Source organism: Ooceraea biroi, chromosome 8, assembly GCF_003672135.1.
Source record: "Ooceraea biroi isolate clonal line C1 chromosome 8, Obir_v5.4, whole genome shotgun sequence".
Lineage (NCBI taxonomy): Eukaryota > Metazoa > Arthropoda > Insecta > Hymenoptera > Formicidae > Ooceraea > Ooceraea biroi.
In genome coordinates, this window is record NC_039513.1 from 10616859 (window position 1) to 10638569 (window position 21711).

General features: G+C 34.7%; 3 protein-coding genes and 1 pseudogene across 5 annotated transcripts in view; 3 read left to right on the top strand and 1 right to left on the bottom strand.

The window, feature by feature from the left end:
• Nucleotides 1-2686: 2686 nt before the first annotated feature.
• Nucleotides 2687-9876, top strand: LOC105275517 (probable tubulin polyglutamylase TTLL2). 3 transcript variants are annotated; one of them, XM_011332417.3, is made up of 11 exons: nucleotides 2687-3459; nucleotides 3664-3707; nucleotides 4371-4539; nucleotides 7018-7143; nucleotides 7342-7448; nucleotides 7588-7720; nucleotides 7818-8094; nucleotides 8398-8600; nucleotides 8677-8934; nucleotides 9091-9377; nucleotides 9457-9876. In XM_011332417.3, the coding sequence occupies exons 3-11, from the start codon at nucleotides 4462-4464 to the stop codon at nucleotides 9575-9577; spliced, it is 1590 nt and encodes a 529-aa protein (XP_011330719.1). In that variant the 5' UTR covers nucleotides 2687-3459; nucleotides 3664-3707; nucleotides 4371-4461; the 3' UTR covers nucleotides 9578-9876. The 3 variants fall into 3 exon arrangements, with proteins under 3 accessions (XP_011330719.1, XP_011330720.1, XP_026827538.1); XM_011332418.3 differs by having other exon boundaries at nucleotides 2688-3459; nucleotides 7345-7448; XM_026971737.1 differs by lacking the exons at nucleotides 2687-3459; nucleotides 3664-3707 and having other exon boundaries at nucleotides 4372-4822; nucleotides 7345-7448.
• A 1290-nt stretch (nucleotides 9877-11166) lies between these two features.
• On the bottom strand, nucleotides 11167-13501 carry LOC105275518 (40S ribosomal protein S4). Its single transcript, XM_011332421.3, has 6 exons — nucleotides 13410-13501; nucleotides 12643-12901; nucleotides 12265-12362; nucleotides 12014-12185; nucleotides 11746-11875; nucleotides 11167-11344 (listed from the first exon to the last, which is right to left on the bottom strand). The coding sequence occupies exons 1-6, from the start codon at nucleotides 13410-13412 to the stop codon at nucleotides 11218-11220; spliced, it is 789 nt and encodes a 262-aa protein (XP_011330723.1). The 5' UTR covers nucleotides 13413-13501; the 3' UTR covers nucleotides 11167-11217.
• Nucleotides 13502-15117: 1616 nt separating this feature from the next.
• Nucleotides 15118-17357, top strand: LOC113562354 (annotated as a pseudogene).
• Nucleotides 17358-18856: 1499 nt separating this feature from the next.
• The window catches only part of LOC105275511 (protein FAM13B), a 35345-nt gene continuing 32490 nt past the window's right edge, over nucleotides 18857-21711 (top strand). Inside the window, exon 1 of the mRNA XM_020030400.2 lies at nucleotides 18857-19857. The gene's annotated coding sequence lies outside the window, so the exon portion shown is untranslated. The remainder of the gene's footprint in view (nucleotides 19858-21711) is intronic.

The window sequence follows — 21711 nt, forward strand, 5'->3', positions numbered from 1 at the left end:
GTTTCGGCATTTTGTTAATACCTTGTTCTGCTAATACCGAATTTTTCGTAAACTGATCTTTTAATTGCTGAATAATTTTATTAACTTTTGTGTTCATGTATAAAACAACACAGAGAAGTTTCTATTTCATATACTTTATATTTGTTTCATTTCATATTTATATCATATTTATGTTTACTGGAGTTTTATTTACATTTATAAAAATAATAAATGCAAGATAATCTAAAGGATTCTAAAATTTTGAATCTAAAACACACTTAATTTTTAAACAAATTTGATATATTATCTTTTATTACTACAACATGAATAAAAGTGGATATCCAATTTGAGCTATCTTACAGAATCTCCGAGGCTGAAATGGAAATAATTTCCAAGTCCTTATCAGCTGATTGTGAGATAAAAGGATTCGCGTATGTTGCACTGAGATGTGCAATAAAAATCCAGTAAAATTGCCCATAAAATGGACTTAGTTATTATTTATGCCACTCAGTATTTGAATGAATGGAAATATCGATTATATTATGGATCATATTTCATTAGAACCAATAAATGTGGCCAAGAAGTTGCATCTAACTATTTATCTTTATATCTCAACAAAAATTCTTGACAGCAATTCTTTCCAAAATACGTACGATAAAAAGCTTTAGTTTATAGACTAATGCGGATTTTAAAAAGCTGTAACCACCCTCTTTTATTGTCACAGCAACGTCTCATCGATTAATCATTAGCGTGACCTTGCGGTACCTAGCTGCCTTCGAAGAAGACAGATATGACAGACACTTTTCTACTTTTTTAGATTTTTAAGATACATTATAAATCAAATTAGCACATAGCGTTTGCAAATCAGAGAGAAAACTTCTGGAACTGGATAAATATCGAAGAGCTATTAAAAGAACAATTTTCAGAATAAATTAAAAACATTTAATTTTGCTCTCTCTGTAAAAGCGATTTCTTTACTAAATTGAATTTTAAGAATCTTCGAATCTCTTAAGTCTATTATACAACAACATGAAGATAAATGAAGTGATGACCAGATGCATTTCATTTACAAGGGTAAGGCTCTCAAGCATGTAACTCTACGTCCAGATGCATGTTTTTCACATAACTTCAAGTGACCTTTAGGAGGTACCAATCTTTACAAAAGATTTGCAAAAATTGCTCATTCTTGTTGCACACTCAGCCGTAACTAGAAATCCATAGTTCAGCTCTCATCTGCTTCGATTCTAAATATAACACCAAATATTCCAGCGCGCAAGTACTCCTTTGCACGGATACTTGAGGTAAAAAAGAAGTATACAGCAAGAAATTTAATTTTAACATGAGACGTTTGACATTTGACGTCAAATCGTTGTAACGTCAGTAACGTTCGCCCTTTCGAACTTTCATCGATTTTCTCGTTTCCCGTATATATGTTGTGTCTTGATCTTTTTGCGTATAATCGCCTAATCCGCAGTCGCGTCCTTCACATACTCGTCAGGAAGTTCTGATTGATCGTCGAGCATGTTGCACATCGTTCCACGATGATACAAATGTTTCACGAAATCTAGGTGATCCTAATTAGACGTAATTGCTACAACTTAAACATTTTTTCATGAACGCTAATTGCTCTCCTGTATCTGTCCTCGCGTGACGTCTAAAAAATGTTTTTCTCCTCTCTCCGCGAAAGCCTTCATAAATATCAATTATAATTATCCTTCTTAAATGCGTTGCGCTTGAGTCTTTAAAAGATTGCGGTCGCTTGAAAAAAGTCCATTTTCGCGCTAGATCTTAAAATTGCTAAAACCTTTGAAGATATTAAATGATAAGTATGCAGAAAATACTTATACAGGGTGAGGCACTTAAAACAGGCCACCTGAATATCTCGGCTGTTATTGGTGATAGAAAAAAATGTGTCAGACCAAACTTGCATGGTTTCGAGAGACACATAATTTGTTCTAAATAATTTTTTATTAGGTGGACGCGTAGAGGTCATATGAAGGTCAACTTCGTTTTTTTAAATGGTATGATATGTTTTTTTACGTACCATCTAGTAGAGCGTTTGAAGATGTGCACATTGATCTCCGGGTCAAAATCATTCAAGGTCACTGAAGGCTAAAATTTCTAAGTGCTAGAACTTTTTCATTTCTGAGTTTACGGTATTTTCAATAGCAGAGAACTCTGGGCAATATAAAAAATAATGATATCATCAACTCAGAACTCCTCTGAGAAGAACAAAATTTTAAACTCGAGAACTTTTTCATTTCTGAGTTTATGGTATTTTCAATAGCAGAGAACTCTAGGCAATATAAAAAATAATGATAACAACAACTCAGAACTTCGCGGAAAAAGAAAAAATTTTTAAGGGCTAGAACTTTTTCATTTCTGAGTTTACAGTATTTTTAATAGCAGAGGACTCTAGGCAATATAAAGTAAATTATTTTCACTTGCAGTTGGCTTTCAGTGACCTTGAATGATTTTGACCCGTAGATCAATGTGCGCATCTTCAAACGCTCTACTAGATGGTACGTAAAAAAACATATCATACCATTTAAAAAAACGAAGTTGACCTTCATATGACCTCTACGCATCCACCTAATAAAACACTATTTAAAACAAATTATGTGTCCCTCGAAACCATGCAAGTTTGGTCTGACACATTTTTTTCTATCACCAATAACTTACCGAGATATTCAGGTGGCCTGTTTTAGGTGCCTCACCCTGTATATTCTCTGAAATATAAGTTAAAACACATTTATTACATAAATCCAATATTTTATTTTAAACAGTTAATGAGTACTCTTAAAAGGGATACCATATTTTTTTGAAATACTTAATTATGTTAATTATGTTATTTTATGAAATACTTAATTATGTTATATATCATTTTAATAATTTACTGCATTGCTCTCTCAGTTCCACAATTAAATCTATAAGATTAAATTCTGCTACATATAATATTCTGTTATATAATACTCTCGAGTACAATAATGCTGCATTATACTGATATCGTCATATTATACTATATTCCACTTCGAAGTCTAAAGCTGCTCTAATTGCTACATGGAATTAATTCTGACGGAGAAGGACAATATTGTACGTCGCGTGCTTCTAATAACCTTCCATAAATTCGCATTATCTAAAGTCACTTGGATCCTGCCACAATGACTCGCTTTTGACCGCATAATATCCGACACTCTCTTCCGGCGACCTTGTCGACCCTTGTGGCATCCATGGCACAAAGCGCATAAAAGCTGCAAGCGGCCCGCGCACCTACGAACGGGTCGAAAGCGGTTGCGTAGACCGGACGTGGCCGCGCATCAGTAAGAACTGAGATACCGCCTTGTCCACATCCGCGATCTTAACGAAAAACTTTGTAGAAAGAAGAATATCTCTGATGTATCGAAAGCATGTACGGCAATTCACGATTGATCAACTGGAAATGGCAACAGAATTGACAGCAAAGCTGTTGCTGCCGACTGCGTGAGTTCTCTCTTCCTTCTTCTTTTCAAAGGTTTATAAGTAGGAATATTTAAAGTAGCAGCGATAATAAATCAATTATCGTGGTCATTTTAATTTTATGAATAATATATAAATAACGAGTGGATTATGATATAAAATGTTTGTAATATTCAAATGTGAATTTCTGTAAGCTTGCAAATAATGTAACACAATATTCATTTGCAGATAACTCCAAGAATTTATATTACTGATATATATTAATTATGGAGGTAAGATTCATACAATTTCATCTTGTGCTAAAATGCAAAGTGAAAGAAACACACGTGGCACTGTTCGCCATTTACGCACGCTTTACGTTTCAAACATATATAACGTTAGATCACACATATATACACACATACTGTGCACGTGTGAGATAAATGCTGCTAACATTTTATACATTATAACGCTGTTATACACGACACATGCTATCGACATATATTATATAATAATTTATAATATATAATATATTATCTAATGTTAATATTTCAATCAATTTTTTAAGTCTATCATTTTAATATGCCAAAAAATAAACACAAGCGCACGATATATTGTTGCTGTCTTTATTGCAATAACTCTGGATCTGCATTGAGACAGAATCTCCATACTTATTTATTTTGCACTATTTGTTAAAACATACAAGATTAGTTTTACTTAATAATTTCTTCTATAATAAGAAAATATGCTATAATATTTAATCTTGTTTGCAATAAGCAACATTTATATTATATTAAAAAGAGCAACATTCGTGATATATAACAAAAAGCTCAATCACATGTTTGATATAATGTGATACATATGATACATTATATGATATATTAGGTCATCGAGTCATCATCATGTGTTATTCTCAACATATTAATTGATTTAATTCTTTTCTTTTATATTTTCAGATGATGTTAATACGTTTGCGTAATGTAATGTAATTCATCTGGCTGACTCGCTGTATTTATCCCACATCAAGAAATTATACCATGCTTCGACATGGCAATAAAATGTGTGGAAGGCCCTTTTGTGTTCAGGCTAAATGAGAATGGTACCGGACCGCATCTGCTCATACAGGTATGATTGATTACACTTTAAGACTTTAATCGCGTTTTCCATAATCTGAACAAACAATAAAGCCAATAAAGGTTTTCGATAAAATTTTCGATACAACACGATCGAAATTATAATCGATTTGATTGACAAGCTAAAATGTCACTCATCCGTTTTCGCACAATCAAAACGCCCGTACACGTTGCAGCGTGGTGAATCGCGGATAATCGATTCGATTCGACGAAAGGTCGTCGGCTTCGAAGGAATACGTAACGTACACATTCGATACGTAGACGTGGTCGCGGGGGTAAGTCCTCCCTTTGGCTTTTATGTCCCTTGGAATTAGTACGCGGCACGGTTACGAACTTAGACTTTACGCCCTTGAACCAAATACTTTTCAAGGTACATACTTTAATGATACATATATGTACACCTGCAACACGCTTCTGCGTGTTTTGTTCATCTGCTGCTTTATTTAGACGTGACGATTAGTTAATTGTGACATGCAACGGTAAAAAAAGCAAAAGTCAGAGAACTTAATTGAATTGCGCGAAAAATTCCGGTGAAAAATTCGCAATTTCCGTGGATTAAATTTATTCGCTATATAAAAAAATTAACTCTTCTTAACTTTTAAGGCTTTATTGTAATACAGATTTTTCAAACTTCTAGAAATGACTAACAAGCTCTTAATGAATTAAACGTTATACGATTTTCAAATTTTTATATTTATCATAGAATATTTTATATGAATTCTAATTATTTTCTTTGCAATCAAAATTAAAGAAAAAAACATTGCTATTTTTGCGGGCAACGTATTCAAAGAAAATTTCTATGTTAGAATATCAAATCTTACATGGAAACGCAATGCTATACAAAATTATCTCGTGCGACAACGACAACTTCACTTGTTAAGAGTTTATTTCCGGACCACTTCAAATCCATATCTTTCGAAAATAAGAATGCGTGCCTGTGAGCTTCTCGTTGTAACTTGTAATCAGGACGTTTTAAAAATATGATTCTAAAATGGTTTAGAAATAAACTCTTCAATTATTCTTGCTCGTTTATCTTTGATCGTTAACTATGTTTAGAGAATGGAGCAGACAAAATTAGGTTATCCATGAAAAGATAAATTGAAAAATGGAAGTTTGCTAGTGATAGCAGACATATAATCGCGAGCATTAGAGCATAAACTATCTAAAATAAGTATTTAAAATAAGCTCCTTCGAAGTTTTGGAAGCTCTATCTCACACAACTAGCGATTAATCAAGATTAAACAATGATATATCTTGTGCTAAATACTATAGAATCTCAGAATCCTTTGCGTGTGTGTGTGTGTGTTACAATGGAAATTTACATAAATTTAATATTTAAAGAATTACCTGTTTCTGAAATTTAAACGACAATAAATAAGAAAATCAAATAAGCGCGCATTCACGATAATGCACGAATTATTCAAAGTAAGTCTTTTCTCAATTATCTATTTTTGCATAAAGAGTTTATTTCCAAACCATTTTAGAACCATAGTTTTAAAACGTCCTGATTACAAGTTACAATGAAGAGCTCACAGGCACGCATTCTTATTTATGAATTTGAAGTGATCCGGAAATAAGCTCTTCAATTAAAGCGGCGTATCGTGCATAATTGTAATGAGAGACCTTGGTTTGCTTCTGATACGAGCAGTCATTCCTAATGTTCTAATAACACGACAATAAATCAAGGGCGGCCAAATCGTGCTATTTTCGTGCTTCACCCTCGAAAGTTTTGTGGAACTTCATAATGTGCAATTTCTGGAATTACTGAATGTGAAACTTTCGGTAGTTGAACTAAGAATGGCTTCAGTCTATTAAGGGAAGTTTAATGCAGTGCATAAAGTGCGTAGGGTCGCTGTAAATAATGACTTTCTTGCTTAGCTAATATAAATACATATTTCAAAACGCTAAAATAAATCATATATTTGTAAAAACATTATAATACATCAAAATACATCAAACATTTGTAAAAACATTCACATCAAAGCAAGAATCAAATAAAATTGTTATTTTTATTCAATCATATCATATATATATATATATATATATATATATATATATGCTAAGTCACTCACTTTAGAAGTAGCCTGATTTAATAAATTTCAATTTTTGAATGAGAGATATAAATATATGATATGAAGTAACATCTATATCATAATATCTATTATCTTGACATTTTCAAAGCGGCGTTCATGTATTGCACTATACTCGATGAAATAATCAATAAATACCATTGACATTAGTGAGAGTTTATTATTTTATATTTTTTATATTATATTATTTTTGTTGTTTTATGCAAAATATAGAAAGCATTAATTGTTATTGCCGTTTAGCAACAAGAAAACTTTTCGAATGCATTATATTGATATTTTCCAGACGATTTATAAACCGTTATAAATTGTCCTCGGAATAACCACCGAGACAATTACCCTATCAGTTACCCTTTCGTTATTGTGAATGTTTTCTCCTACAGGTTTGCACGGAACGGGGGTGGCGAGAGTATGCCGGCGAAAATAATGTATTCAAAGATCGATGGAATTTATGGTGGCGGTCCGGCGGTTTTCCCACGTCACATTATAGGCTATTACTTCCTTGGCAGGTAATAACGTACTATCGGACCACATTCAAAAATCCTCGTTATTCGATATAAAGAAGCAATATAATCATTTCTTCTCATATATCAATTTCTCATATAATTTCATTCATAATTGTTTCTTTGTTATTTTTCAAATATTTGTAAATTTAATTCAGAAAGCTAGTTAGATCTCGAATAGTACATGTTGAATTGTTTTTCAAGCAGTTCATCAATCGGATACCAAAGGGAAATTCCATCTGTCGAAAGAATAAGCTGATTCGTCACTTGAACTTCATGAAAAAAATTCATGGTTCAATTTATGACTTCAGGTATCATGAGCGATAAATTAGACTTGAAATTTTGAATACCTCTATTCTAAAAGTAAGATAAAATATAAGATAATTATTGGCACCAATTTTTTATACAGAATAATCTCCGCTTACTGATAATATTAATTTATCATATTAGTCCCACAGGATATAATTTGCCTTCCGAGTATACGAAACTGGCTGAGGAATGCAATCGCTGCGAAAAGAATGACAAAGTGTGGATCTGCAAGCCGGTTGGCCAAAGTCAAGGAAAAGGGATTTTTCTATTTCGTGTAAGTTTTTCTTTTTAATTTCCTTAATTTACATATACTAAATATGATATGTTATGCGCATTTGTGTAAATCGCACGAATTAAAACATATTTTTCAGAAATTAAGTGATCTATCATACGACAATGCCGCGGTTGTGCAAAGATACATCGAGAATCCTCTATTAATCGGTGGATACAAATTTGATCTTCGTTTGTATGTATGTGTGCCATCATATCGTCCGTTAACGATTTATCTCTACAAGGAAGGCCTCGCGCGTTTCGCTACTCAGAAGTTCTCTTTGGAGCGATTGGATGATCCTTTCCGACATCTCACAAATGTCTCCCTGAACAAATTGGGACCAGGCTACTCGGAGAAGAAGGAACGCATCGGTGCCGGTATGTAATGTTAATAACAAAAGGTTTAAATGCTAAATACATTTTAATAATTTCTACATAAATTGTAATTTTTACGAACCATATATGTGGCACACATTACCTGCATAAAAATATAATTATAATATTATTGCACACTTTATTTCAAGAAAACAACAAACTTTTTTAAAATGCATTTATATATTACAATCAATTATTTCTGAATTAGTTAAAATATTTTATGTGAATATATTTCATTTTTCTTGAATTTTTATTGTTATTAATTGCATAAATGGACTAAATAATGACTTTCCTATTCTTGTATAGGTTGCAAATGGACGTTTAGACAATTAAGAAGATACTTGGAGCAATCAGGATATTTCGACTGGATTCTTTGGCAGAGGATCTCATGTTTAGTGACTTTAACAATTCTAAGTCAAGCGGCAGCCATACCTACATCTTCAAATTGTTTCGAATTTTACGGCTTTGATGTGTTAATCGACGAGAATTTGAAGCCATGGCTCTTAGAGGTCAATTAAAATTTATGTTCAGAATAATAAAATAAAATAATTAAATTGCAGTTTAACGATATGTATTACATTATAGGTGAATTTGAGTCCAGCATTGAGTAACGACTGCGAAGTCGATTCGGAAGTAAAAAAACCGATGCTGCACGACCTGTTCGATTTACTAGGTCTTCCAATATGTAATACCGGCCTTTCTCTGTTCACAATCTGGACCTCCTCTAAACACATCGAGGAGAATGAAGAGTCTTCCAAATTCGGTCGTTCCACCAAAAGAAAAACGAAACCTGGACGAGAAACGGACACTTTTTTAAATCTCTCTTCAGATACTCGAGCTACGGTAATCATCTTTTTACAATGAAATACCTAAATTACACTAAGAATTAATGAAGAATTGAATAATAGAAAATTAAGATTGATATTAAAGAAAGTCTTTATTCAAGAAAAATGAAGAAAAATATGTTGCATATGTTTTAATCTATTTCTGACAATGAAGCTGAGACAATCAACGCCGGAAGTTTGCTCAACCTGGTCCCGTTACAATCCATTATTAATGGATAAATATATACGTCGAGGATATAAAGGAAACACGATTGAGGATCACACATCATCACCGATTTGGGGCAATGGTAGGAATTGGAGAGCTCCTTGTGTAAAGGAGGGCGGATGGATCCGTATTTGTCCATTAACTCGAAGGAAACATATCGAAGATACTGAATGTACGAGATCATCGCCCGGGATTGTTGAGAACGAGATTAAAAATATGGTTTTTGCTATACAAAAGTAATCTTACTTTATCAAAGTTTTCGGTACAGAAAATATGCAATTATTATGTAATATTATGCATATCTTTTTTTAATAGGTACCTAAAAGCTGCAAAAGAAGTGTATCAAAGGAACGAAAAGCTCAAAGACAAACAATGCAATGCTCTTCTGCAAAATGCGCTTCAATTGAATACGGAAATTTGGCTGCCAGAAAAGTAAAAATCTCAAAGTCTACATCTTTTACAGAAGATTTTCAAATTTATTTACTGTCAACGCTTTTTCATCATGTAGAACTATGTATTAAAAATATTTATGCAGCTACTTATAATGCACAGTATATTAAATGTCCATCTTTATTTTATTGATCTTGACTGTACAGTATATCTCGTGTATTGCAATTGTGATATAATTGTTTTGAAATTTTATTATACAATAAGTAATTCAATTTGCATTAATGTACACATTTAGCATTAAATATAGCCATCTTGTGTCCAAATAAAAATTATTTTATTACAAAACTATTGTATTAACAATAATTATTGTTATTATTACATCTTTTTAACTTTTAATGTATAATTTCGAATTATTAAAATCATTTGCATATATTTTTATAAATTTATTTATTATGAATGTTAATTATTATAAATTGATACTTTTATTAGAAAATTATTATTTTCATTATTGCTAAACTTTATTATATTATTTTTCTTATTATAATAAGGTGCTCTTTCTATGTTATAATTCTAAATAATCATAAGTATTTAGAATAATTTTTTAAGACAATAATATATATAACAATTTTAATATTATAATTAGTTTAATATTTTAAATGAATTCATAAACATCTTATTATTATATATATATATAAGTTATAGCTACAGATAGACAGATTTAATGCAAATGCGAGATACATCGTCTTTAACCAACCAAATAATAAATATAAATTACTCACGAATTGTGGTCGTAACATTCCGCTGATCCATGCATTCGCTCTTTATTCGCCGTCTTTATCATGAGTCCTGCCGCCTTTTCGGAAACTTGCTCGCCATAGATGAAATTACGCAAAGGACGCAATAATTTGCAGTTGCTAACAGAAATGATTATTATTACAATCGGTTAGTCATATCTAATACTAAATATGAGGCGTGTACGTAGTCTTTAATAAGTAAGTTTGAAGCGATTTAATAAGTTTAATTTGCTTACTGTGTCATATTACATTATTTCTGTAATCAGCGCCATCCACCATTCCGATGATTCTGATTTTCGACGCACTTATCTCTCTTCGCGACAACGTGAATCTCCGACGAAACGGTGCAACGACAAATAATCGCGAACGAACGAAACACGACGAGTCTATTATGTTTAATGAACATTCTGTCGATTCCAGCATAAATTAACGCACACGACCGATTTTTAACGATTAAAGTTCACGCAAAGATATCGCGATCACGCACCGCGTCTACAACTACCGCGGTAACGAAACAAACATGGCCACCAAGCACGCGCACAAGTGCGCTTCACGAGATTTAAATTGAATACTTCGAATATTCAGATATCTTTATTTTTCTTACTATTTTAACCAATCGTGGTTTGCTTTGTTCTGATTGAACAAATTCCAATCTCCAGTACGTAGTCTGATGGGGGTATTACACCTATATCATTTCTTTTAATGTCACTCCCATGATAAGAGGAACAATAGTAATATTTATCGTTCCAAAAATATCGGAAATTACAAATGCTCGATTTATATTAAGCCAGGAATAATTTTATTTATTGAGGAAACGGGCAAAATATCATTTAAAAACAAGTTATCAAGAGAATTTCAGTTTATTCATCATTTTCTTTTTTAATGCGCATTCTTAATTTACACCTTTTGCTGCTAATCTCTTGTCGCGTTCTTCGGCGATCGACAGCTTGACACCCTTGTCCCTCGGTAAACTGATGTATGCCTTCGTACCTTTGCCAATAATGAAGACGTTGTTCAGCCTAGAAATGAATCATTTATACTGCAGACCAAAAGTAACATAAATCGAACAATTGTTATCACAAACAAATTACTAGAATAACAAAACTGCAAATTGTTTCCTCCGTGGGTAATACGGAAAATCTATTGTACAGATAATCAGTGACCAATGTGAAGGAATTTGATTTTGGCCAAGGTATAACTGTAATATGTAACATACTCATATTACAGACTACACGATGCCCAAAAATTAAAATTTATTACTCAAAATTTTGAACCATAAAGTCATGTCAAACAATTTTTTAGAAAGTATTGTATCACAATGTATCAAAAATAACAGAAGTTTTTCAATATGCTTTAAAAACAAATCTCATAGAAAGAGTTTTATAAAACTTTATCGAAGTCACATGCATGACTTATATACCTTGTGGCGAAGGTGTGTCCTTGTGCATCCTTTATGTGGCAGATATCAAAAGAACCAGGGTGACGTTCACGGTTGACGACGGTACCGACACGACCCAAGTTCCTTCCGCTGGTGATCATGCACAAGTTTCCTGACAAAGCAAAATTACACAAATCTCAATAATTTTCTCATTCCTAATATTATAATTATAAATTTAAATTATTTTTCATTATTTGAATACTGTTGCAAAAATATTAAACATATTATAACATTGATAATTAATTATTACCGGAATCAAATCTGATGGAGTCCAAAATCTTGCCAGTGGCAATATCCAAGTGAATAGTATCGTTGACCTTAATGACTGGGTCAGGATATCTGATTGTTCTACCATCGTGCGTGACCAAGAAAGGAATACCCTTAGGGCCAGTCTGCACGCGTTTTACCTTGCACAATTTGTACTGCAAAATACAATGTAGATGATAACACTGCAATACTTGCATCAGGTAAAAAAAATTAATCACGATAGTAAATAATTACTTTGGCTTCTTCAGCAGTGATGCGATGGATGGTGAAACGTCCCTTAACGTCGTAAATCAAGCGGAAGAATTCACCAGTCTTTTCAATTGTAATGACATCTAAAATAAACAAATCATTTCACATGAAATTATTTCCTACTTACTTAAATTTGCATCGTTACGTGTTTTATGTATTTTTGTACACTTCATGGGTAATACAGAAGGAATATACAATTCAGTCTGTGACCAAAAATGAAGAACCTACTTTACTATTGGCTCATTTTTGACTGCGATACCTTTGTGGTTATAAGTACCACAGCTTCGATATGGCCTACTTTGATCAAATCATTTACAATATAGATATATGATAGCAGATATGTGAGGCAACAAAATCACTTACCCATGAAACCAGCGGGGTAGTTGGGATCTGTGCGCACTTTCCCATCGACTTTTATTAATCTCTGCATAGTGATTTTCTTTCCTTCTCCATTTGTCAGGGCATATTTCAACCTGTTACGAAGGAAGATAATTATAGGGAGCGACTCCCTAAGTTTATGTGGCCCAGTGGATGGCCTGGGGGCGTACACACCCCCGAGTTTATCCAACATCCATGCCTTGGGTGCATTTAAACGCTTAAGATGCTTCTTCGGACCACGAGCCTGAGAAAGAAAGAAAAAAACATAAATCGTAATATCGACATGTAAAAATTGCATATTAATACGAAATTATTAAAATGTATACAATGTCATAATATTATTCACACACGTGATAAAGATCAATAATCTAAGTTTGTCGCCACTTTTAGGTTATATTTTAATTTAGGTTAGGACAATACTTCATACAATCTCTACTTGAAAAAGGGAATGTATTAAAACATCAGAATTGTAAATCAAGCGATAATTTTTATATACGTAGGATAATAAGTCCAATGTAATTGCAATATGATAAATAATATCTGAAGGTTTCAAAAAGTGCCAGGCGACGAAGCGAACAGTTTCGGCACATCGAAATAACACTTATTTATCCGACCACAGAACGTATTTAATATTTCATAAACGAATTTTGGGTCGCGCGAAAATGTGGGATGTAGATTTTCGAGGCGTATTGAAAGGATTCACGTCGTATACGCGCGATGTAGTCGGATTTTACGGCACACAGCAAACCTACCATCTTTGATCCCTAAACGGAAAAGGCACGAGGATCCGCCACATCCACCTGCGTTGGAAATGTTTGCAACGCCACTAGTGTGATAATCTGAAACTATGCGATACAATAGAGGGTGCCTTCCGTTTCACGCATGGAACGCATAGGGCGCAGTCCCATGGTGCGGAACGCTCGTGATTGGTTCGATCATTGTTACGTTCGTTCCGCCGATTTCTTTCCGCACATTTTCATTTTATCGCGGAATTACCGTTACTCACGTCTGTCGTGGAGTTAGCAATATGACATTTCGTGGAGGACGAAGTAATAGCAATGCTATTGCAATCAGAGAGGCATATTCGACATACTTTCAAGGTACTGGTGCGTTAAGTTACCAGTGGGAAAAGGCGTTGCAAAATGATTTTTAATTTGTCTTTGCAAAAAATATATGGTAAATAGTATTGTCAGTAAATGGCTTCACAAGTCTCGAGTATAATGTTTTAGATTGTATTATCAGTGTAATCAGGAGCCGCATTTCAGGCGAAATAGATTCTCGAACAACATATTTTTTAATGATGATTGGTTGGACCAAAGTTAATAACGTTTTAAATAATTGTGATGGCATTCTAAAATAATCTATATATTTTTCTATGTCTTCGACCAACATTTCTTTTACAAGATTATCGCTTGCTCCTTGTAGCAATCTTCTTTCGGCACTAAATATGCTTAGTACCCAACACTTCCGTTGATTCTGTATATTTTCATTTTTTCTTGCAATTCTGTATAAAAAATACAGTTTTACAATTTTGCGACGTATCTCCTGTTTTTTAAATACACACCAACTTTGTTTTAATGTTTTTAATAGCTCACAAATAACAACAAACAATTCTTCAGAATTCATCGTTTTGCCTACATGCATTTCGCCTACGTGCATAGAATCGTAGTAATTCCGATCCGCTGAAGTTTATTTTCCTATGTCCCATGCAGCGGAAAACGCGGAAGCATAATTTGTGCGCGCCAATAATATACGCTATTCCGATAGACACGAGAGAAGAATCTACGGAAAACATCATGTGATTGGCGGAGGCCAATTGCGCTTCCGCAAGTTCTGCTGCATGGGACATAGGAAAATACATTTCAGCGGAGTACAGTTGGCGGAACGTCTGTGATTGGACGGACTTCATTCCGCCAATTCCGCATTGCGCACGTTCCGTACCATGGGACTGCGCCCTTACACGATTTGAGTACGGATGACCAAATCGAGCAACGCGATTGGCTATTCCCTATTCCTGTTGCCTCCCATTGTGTCTCCAGCTTAATAGGCTTAAGCCTTGTGTCCACGATCCAAGTTCTTGGTCAAAGTTCTATTCGTATACACTTGACCGGAATTGAACGTAATTTTAAGGAACTGCTATATGCAATCGTTTGTATTTCGTTTGAAGAGTAATGAAGTGTGATTAAAAAGGTTTGTGAGTCCCTCAGTTAATTGTAATTAATTAATTATTTTTGCTTAATGTATTTAGCCGAAACAGATTAGCCGGAATAACTTCAAACGATATTTTTGTATGGAATCGTTTGTATTTTGTTTGTAGAGCAATGAAGTGTGATTAAAAAGGTTTGTGAGTCCCTCAGTTAATTGTAATTAAATGTTTATTACTCAGTAGTTAACCGGAATATAGATTTTAGTTCCTCATGTTAAAAGAAAAAGGCGCCACTGTTCCCTGAAATTCTATTGACAGTTTCCCTTCTATGGTATTGAGAGTTGATGTTGCACACGTAATCCATATGGTTTATCGATGGCCTGTTTTAAAAAGTTATCCTTTTAAGGAAAGGCATTTGATTACATAGGATCAAGTCGTATGATCTACAATATGAAGCAGAACAATTTTAACGCTCTCAGTGGGATTAATCTAAAGTTGGATGATATCAAGAGTGATCGAGTTCGGCCAACTGGGCAAAGGGAAAATAGTTCTCCATAGCAGCAGTAAAGATGATACCACAGATCGTTTGAGTAAAGTGTTGAATGCATCGATTCTAGATGATAGCGTACCACCTACATCTGTGCAAAGTTTTCTGGAGGCGAGGCCCAGTCTAACGACTGTTGTTATAACCAATCATGGAAAAAAATTTTTAAATCGATACTACAACAGTATCTTGGACGACGGGGAAAATCTTGGTTTTAATAGGTACACAATCTGTTCGATTTCGACATACGTTTTATGCATTTTTCAGTATTAAGATTTTCGTGTATCATGTTTTAGAAATGATAGTGATGGGCGAGTCAGCGCCACAGTCTGCCGATCTGCCGATACCGCTGGAAGATCTCGTCGCAGAAATGTTATATTGCTACATCCAAAGTGCTAAATGCACTTGGTTTCATGCAGCCTCGACATCCGGTGCTAAATTGATCAATCAGATTTTGCCACTGTATGTTGGTGAGCATCGAGCGCCCAATGCCATGACGACGTTAACTGGACAGCTTCTAGTCTTGCTGACTGGCAAGAAACTCAGCGGCATGAATGAAACGACTTGTCACAAAAACCGCCTCACATGGATGGGTGGATACAATTTTACAGAAATATGCATAAACTCAACCGTCAATTATAGTACAGCTGTGAGTCCGGCATTTATCATTGACGGTAAAGCTGGAGACACAATGTGAGGCGATAGCAATAGGAACAGAGAATAACCAATCGCGTTACACGATTTGAGTACGGATGACCAAATCGAGTAACGCGATTGGTTATTCCCTGTTCCTATCGCTATCGCCTCGCATTGTGTCTCCAGCTTAAGTTATGCGTTAACTGCTTGTGCATTGCATGTTTTCTGAAAGATTCTCTTGAATAATGGTTTCTCATTTTTAGGATATAATATGAAGTCTGATGTGTACTCTATGTAGACAGAGTCCATATGGCAAATGTTGAGTGTTAGAATGTTTCTTAAACCATCAGCAGCGACAGAACGTTTCAGCATGATCTTGGGTAGTCTGGTTGCCGGCACCTTAATCATATTGGTGTGGTTTATTAATAACCGAGCTGATGTGTTATTTAATTCGAGGTTCGTATGTAACGTAATATAATAAGAATCATGATATAGAAAATCATGATGAAAAAGCCACAGGTTATTCACAAAATGTGTTTGAGAAACTTTTGTTATAAGAATAATATTAATTTAGCAAGTAGAACATGTGATCGACAACGTGAATTCTATTCTAATTTCTCCTAAACATTATCTAATCCCAAACAATAGTAAATATAATAAACAGACATTGCATTGAATAACTTTGTCCCATGGAAATTTAACAGGAGATGAACCCTATTAGATTGTTTTATTAATGATATAATTTTGTTACAGGAGAACCGTCGATTGCTAGGAACATGCCGCGGACCACGTATCAATGACCAGGTTGGATCATCGTCACCAAGATCAGGATGTTCCAATAACTAGCCTTTAACTGTATGTGTGGTGCGCCCTCCGACAATCTATAATTTAATTCAAAATATTCAAATAGTGTTACACGCGTATCATTGCCATTGCGGTTACTTTATTTATCGTTATTTATCGTTTCTCATACATCACGTTCAATTGTGAAAATAAGTGATACGTTTTTAATATCTTAAGCTCGTTTTAGACTATGCAATCAACGGCAAGCAATTCTTGCAGCAAAAATTTGCTCAAGAAATTGCGTCAAATCTAGCGCAATATATTATAATATATGGCATAGTCTAAAACGGGCTTTAGTGTAAATATATTTCTTTGCATTTTTCCAAATTATTAATTAAAAATATGTATTTTAAAAAACGGACAATAAAACATTCCGTCATTTTAACAGCATTTCACGTATACATGTGCGTGTATGCGAGATTATTAAAGAACAAATTTCAATAATGATATAAATTTGTTAGTTTAACATTAAACATGCAAATTGTTCAAATCTGTAATGTGTAAAAATAAATTGTTTTTTTATTTCTCTAACCGAGTTTGTTTTATTATCTAGATCTAGAAACAATTAAAATATTTATAAATGGTAATTAAAATTTAGGCTCTGTTGCCGATAGCTTTAAGTTTACAAAATACAATGCTGTATTGCTCTTCATTAAAACGTGGGACGAATACGATGTAGGAATATATACATATATAAGCGCAGAATTAATAAATAGTATTATATATAATAATATAACTATATATATAACTATGATAAGAATAAAACAAAGAAATAATGCAAGCGTCATGGCGTTTATTATCATTAAATATCTTACTTAACATCTTACAGCTTGATGTACACGGGAAAGAAGTGTTTAATTTATATATATTTATGCTTTTTTTAGTATGCATAGTAAGTATATAATGGCTTAAATCATTCAACATCATAGAAGGGAAACTGTCAATAGAATTTCAGGGAACAGTGGCGCCTTTTTCTTTTAACATGAGGAACTAAAATCTATATTCCGGCTAACTACCGAGTAATAAACATTTAATTACAATTAACTGAGGGATTCCCAAACCTTTTTAATCACACTTCAGTACTCTACAAACAAAATACAAACGATTCCATACAAAAATATCGTTTGAAGTTATTCCGGCTAATCTGTTTCGGCTAAATACATTAAGCAAAAATAATTAATTAATTACAATTAACTGAGGGACTCACAAACCTTTTTAATCACACTTCATTACTCTTCAAACGAAATACAAACGATTGCATATAGCAGTTCCTTAAAATTACGTTCAATTCCGGTCAAGTGTATACGAATCAAAGTTCTAGGTCCGAGAAATGTGTAGCCAATCAACATGCAGCTTTTATGTAAAAACTGTAAGTTCATTGGCTACGCATTTCTCGGAACTAGAACTTTGACAAAGGTCTTGGATCGTGGACACAGGCCTTAAAGGAGAAAAACGGAACGAGCCAATGCGCTCATGTGATGCGCTGTCGTCCATGCGGTCTATGCGTGAAACGGAACGCACCCAGAGACTGTAGTTGGATGTTAAAATCTTGCACAAAATCTCACTAGAAAAGCTCTAATGTGATTGGCTTGCGCTTCTTGACAACGCATGCGCATTACTATTTCGCTCGTACGAATTATTTAAATGCAATGCAGTGTGCTTCTTCGAATGTAAGTGAATTTTTTATATTTTTCATTATTATTTATGCTTTAGTAATATGGCAAAAGGTTACTAAATACATACTACAACCGTTTTTATCGCAAATGGATATCAAATGCAGCATAATTTGTGTGAAAGAAGAGCATTGTTCGAGTTGCAGTTTTAACCATTATATTTTAGCGTTTCTCGAAACGCTAAAATATAATGAGTACATTATGTAATTACTGTCAACTTATTTATAATCATGTATAATTCGTATCACATAAATTAAATCTGTTTAAAAAACTGTTATTGTGTTTAGTTTCAAAGATATTACAATTTAAAGAATTTTACATGACATAAATAAAAAAAGAAAACGCGCCACTACACTGAAGCTATTTTGAAACTTGCTACGTAATTCGTGTCGCAGGTTATAATAAAAAACAATATCTCAAATCTTAAATGCATTCACTCCGAGACAAAAAGAGTAGTAATTCTGATGAAGGAAATGAAACACATGTAACGATTAAATTATTTCACTAGTTTAAATTGTATTGGAATTTGAAATGCAGGAACTTTGAAAGGAGCTCGAATGGTCGAACTGTTCGATTGGTTTACTGCGTTTGCTTCCTTTCCACGTTGCCTAACTTCGTTTTATTACACCTAACTTCAGGTTGAAGCCATTCAATTCTACCTTCAGACTCGGAACAGTGCGGAAGGTACGTGTTGAGACTCCCGAACTCGAACGAAATTTCTCCCATTCGAATTGTCCGGTCGTCGGGAAAATTCGGGCGTTAACGTGAACGCGAGCCGGTGAATCACTCGCGCTCGCCGGAAATTTCGATAGACGTCGATAAAAGAGTGACCGGACCGAACGGTCAGTCGACTGCGGGTCGATCCCCTTTAAACACTTGAACGTAACAATATGGCGGATCGCGCTCCCGTACCGGCACCGCGGGATCTCTCGCTGTGACTCGCAGCGGCATTCGAAGTTGCGGAATCGCGTGCGAAACGCACGCATGTGAATATATACGCGTGTGCTCGCACCGTTTTTCCCGTTCTGGGGCGGAAGTACTCCGGTTTCCGCGCACATTACCACGCCAAATCCCTCTGTGTATTCGCGAGGCACCTGCAGTCGCCTGCAGTAGCCGTCGCCGTCGTTCTCGCTTCGTCTCGTCGTGGTTTTATCGATCAGCGTCCGTACCGGTGGCGATGTGCCGCCGCAGATGATGGAGCTAGCGTGCGACCCTCTCGCCGACCAAGTCGCGCCGTCGCGACATTCCCGCTGCTGAACGAGAAAACGAGGGACAGTCTGGTGCATTCTCTGCCCCGGAGATAGGACCGATATCGAGGAGCTCCGTGTCCGCCCGTCCGATCGTTGTCTAGAAACGAGGTAAGTCGTGCAAATTTATGCAAACGTTACGACGGCACTGATCAAAGCGTAAAAAGATGTAATCGTGTCGTGCAGCAAGTGTCACGCTCAGCAACGGTTCAATGTACTTGTACGCGCGAACCATATATTACAGCTACAAAGTTGAAACTTTTCGACAGAGTGACTTGCACAATAGTTTTCAAAGGTTTTGTTTTTCACACGTAAAAATGAATATTAAATATGAAACTTTCTCTTCTCCTCTCTCTTTTTCTCGCTCTTTCTCTCTGCCGTTTTTTTCTTTTTTTTATATCTTTCCACATGAATTAATATTGCAATAGTTTTTAAGAATACGTTGTCAATAAAATGTCATCAAGAACGATGTTAACGGTATGAAGTGTAAATGCTTAAAAATTTTATTACGCTAGTTTTTATTGATGCCGTTCTTAACTTGGTCGCTTTGCCCACGTTTTAGCTGTGTTTTAACATTCATCACTTTAGCGTTCATCGTACAAAGTTTTCATGTAGAACTTGATGTAGAAACACTTTTTACCTGCAATCATTAAGTATTTGGAAGAAAAATTTATTATATTCTTATAGAAACCTTCTGCATAATATATATTTTACTCTGATTGTCAAAACGGGAGTAACTAAACAAAAAAATATTTAACGGTCAATAAGAAATGAAAATAAAAAATAGAAGAAAATAGAAAGAAAGAAAACCATAATATAACACGCCGTGATAAATACAAAATTAAACTTTTGTTTTAACAATGCATTGTTTTAATGCATTCTCAGGATGCATTCAATGGACGATACTGCATATGAAATTGGACGTCGATGAACGCAGCGTCGTTACGTTGTCTTGTTACAGAACCCCGATATCGATCGGATACATCGTTCTTGCATACATGGACTGTCAAAGGCAACGTAATTGTGCGCAATGCAATTGTATATCGTCGGCAAATTCCCCGGTGCGTGAGCTTTTCCAGGAATATCTCACGGCGAGCGCGGTTTGCTACGAGACGTGAAATCGATCCGATCCGGATTACATCTTCGACCTGAATGCAGTTCGTGTGTTTCTGCGGTAGTCCGCGGCATTCCTTTCACTTCGCTGACGAGCGACTGCGTGCCACCGATTGACAATTCGCGACACGATACGCGCGAGTCGCGCTCCGACTTTTCTCCGATCCGCGCGTACTTTTCCTCGCGCACAAAAACCCTTGCCTCGACTTTCCCGGCACTGATCTTTCAAAAATTTATCAGCGAATTCGAGAAGGCTCTGACAACATAGAAAATTTCTCCCCACGATTGTCTTATTGCGATATAAATTTAAAGTAACGTATAAATTATAAAAATTGTATTATAAAATATACAAAAATGTGGTATAATTAAAACGTATAAATTATAAATAAGTATAAAATTATTGTGGTATTAATATAAAGAAAAATTAGATAAACGAGAAAGAAAAGTCGGTGAAAAATACCCGTTTACTCGTAGCGCGATTTTTATTTTTTTTTTTCGCGAATAATTACAAATGTTATAACTAGAGAAACGTACTCGAGTGTGTGAAACAGCCGCGTGACAAGTATTAATTATTATCGATTAATTTCGCATTCTCTAGACGCCAATTCTCATTACCTTTCGTCGCCGAAGCATCGTATAATCGATACATGTACATAGTACGAAAAGCTGTCCAAGTGACGGCATGTGCATATGCATGTATATATGCATGCGCTCGCTAGTTACGTGCATATGGGCACGCCGGGTCATTGTCCGCACGTGTTCTATTCCCATCACTAATATATTCGCTGATAAAGAATGGCAAAGCATGTCTCAAAGCAAAACGCGGGGATTTTTGCGCGCGCAAATTTGTAA

Bases quoted from the DNA above. Each gene is read 5' to 3' on its own strand.
- LOC105275517 (XM_011332417.3), top strand. From the start codon at position 4,462: ATGGCAATAAAATGTGTGGAAGGCCCTTTTGTGTTCAGGCTAAATGAG. The intron at 4,540-7,017 runs GTATGATTGATT...TTTCTCCTACAG, and splicing joins GACCGCATCTGCTCATACAG to GTTTGCACGGAACGGGGGTG. The intron at 8,095-8,397 runs GTATGTAATGTT...ATTCTTGTATAG, and splicing joins GAAGGAACGCATCGGTGCCG to GTTGCAAATGGACGTTTAGA.
- LOC105275518 (XM_011332421.3), bottom strand. The intron at 12,363-12,642 runs GTAAGTGATTTT...TGTTTATTTTAG, and splicing joins CTACCCCGCTGGTTTCATGG to ATGTCATTACAATTGAAAAG. The intron at 12,186-12,264 runs GTAATTATTTAC...TGTATTTTGCAG, and splicing joins TCACTGCTGAAGAAGCCAAA to TACAAATTGTGCAAGGTAAA.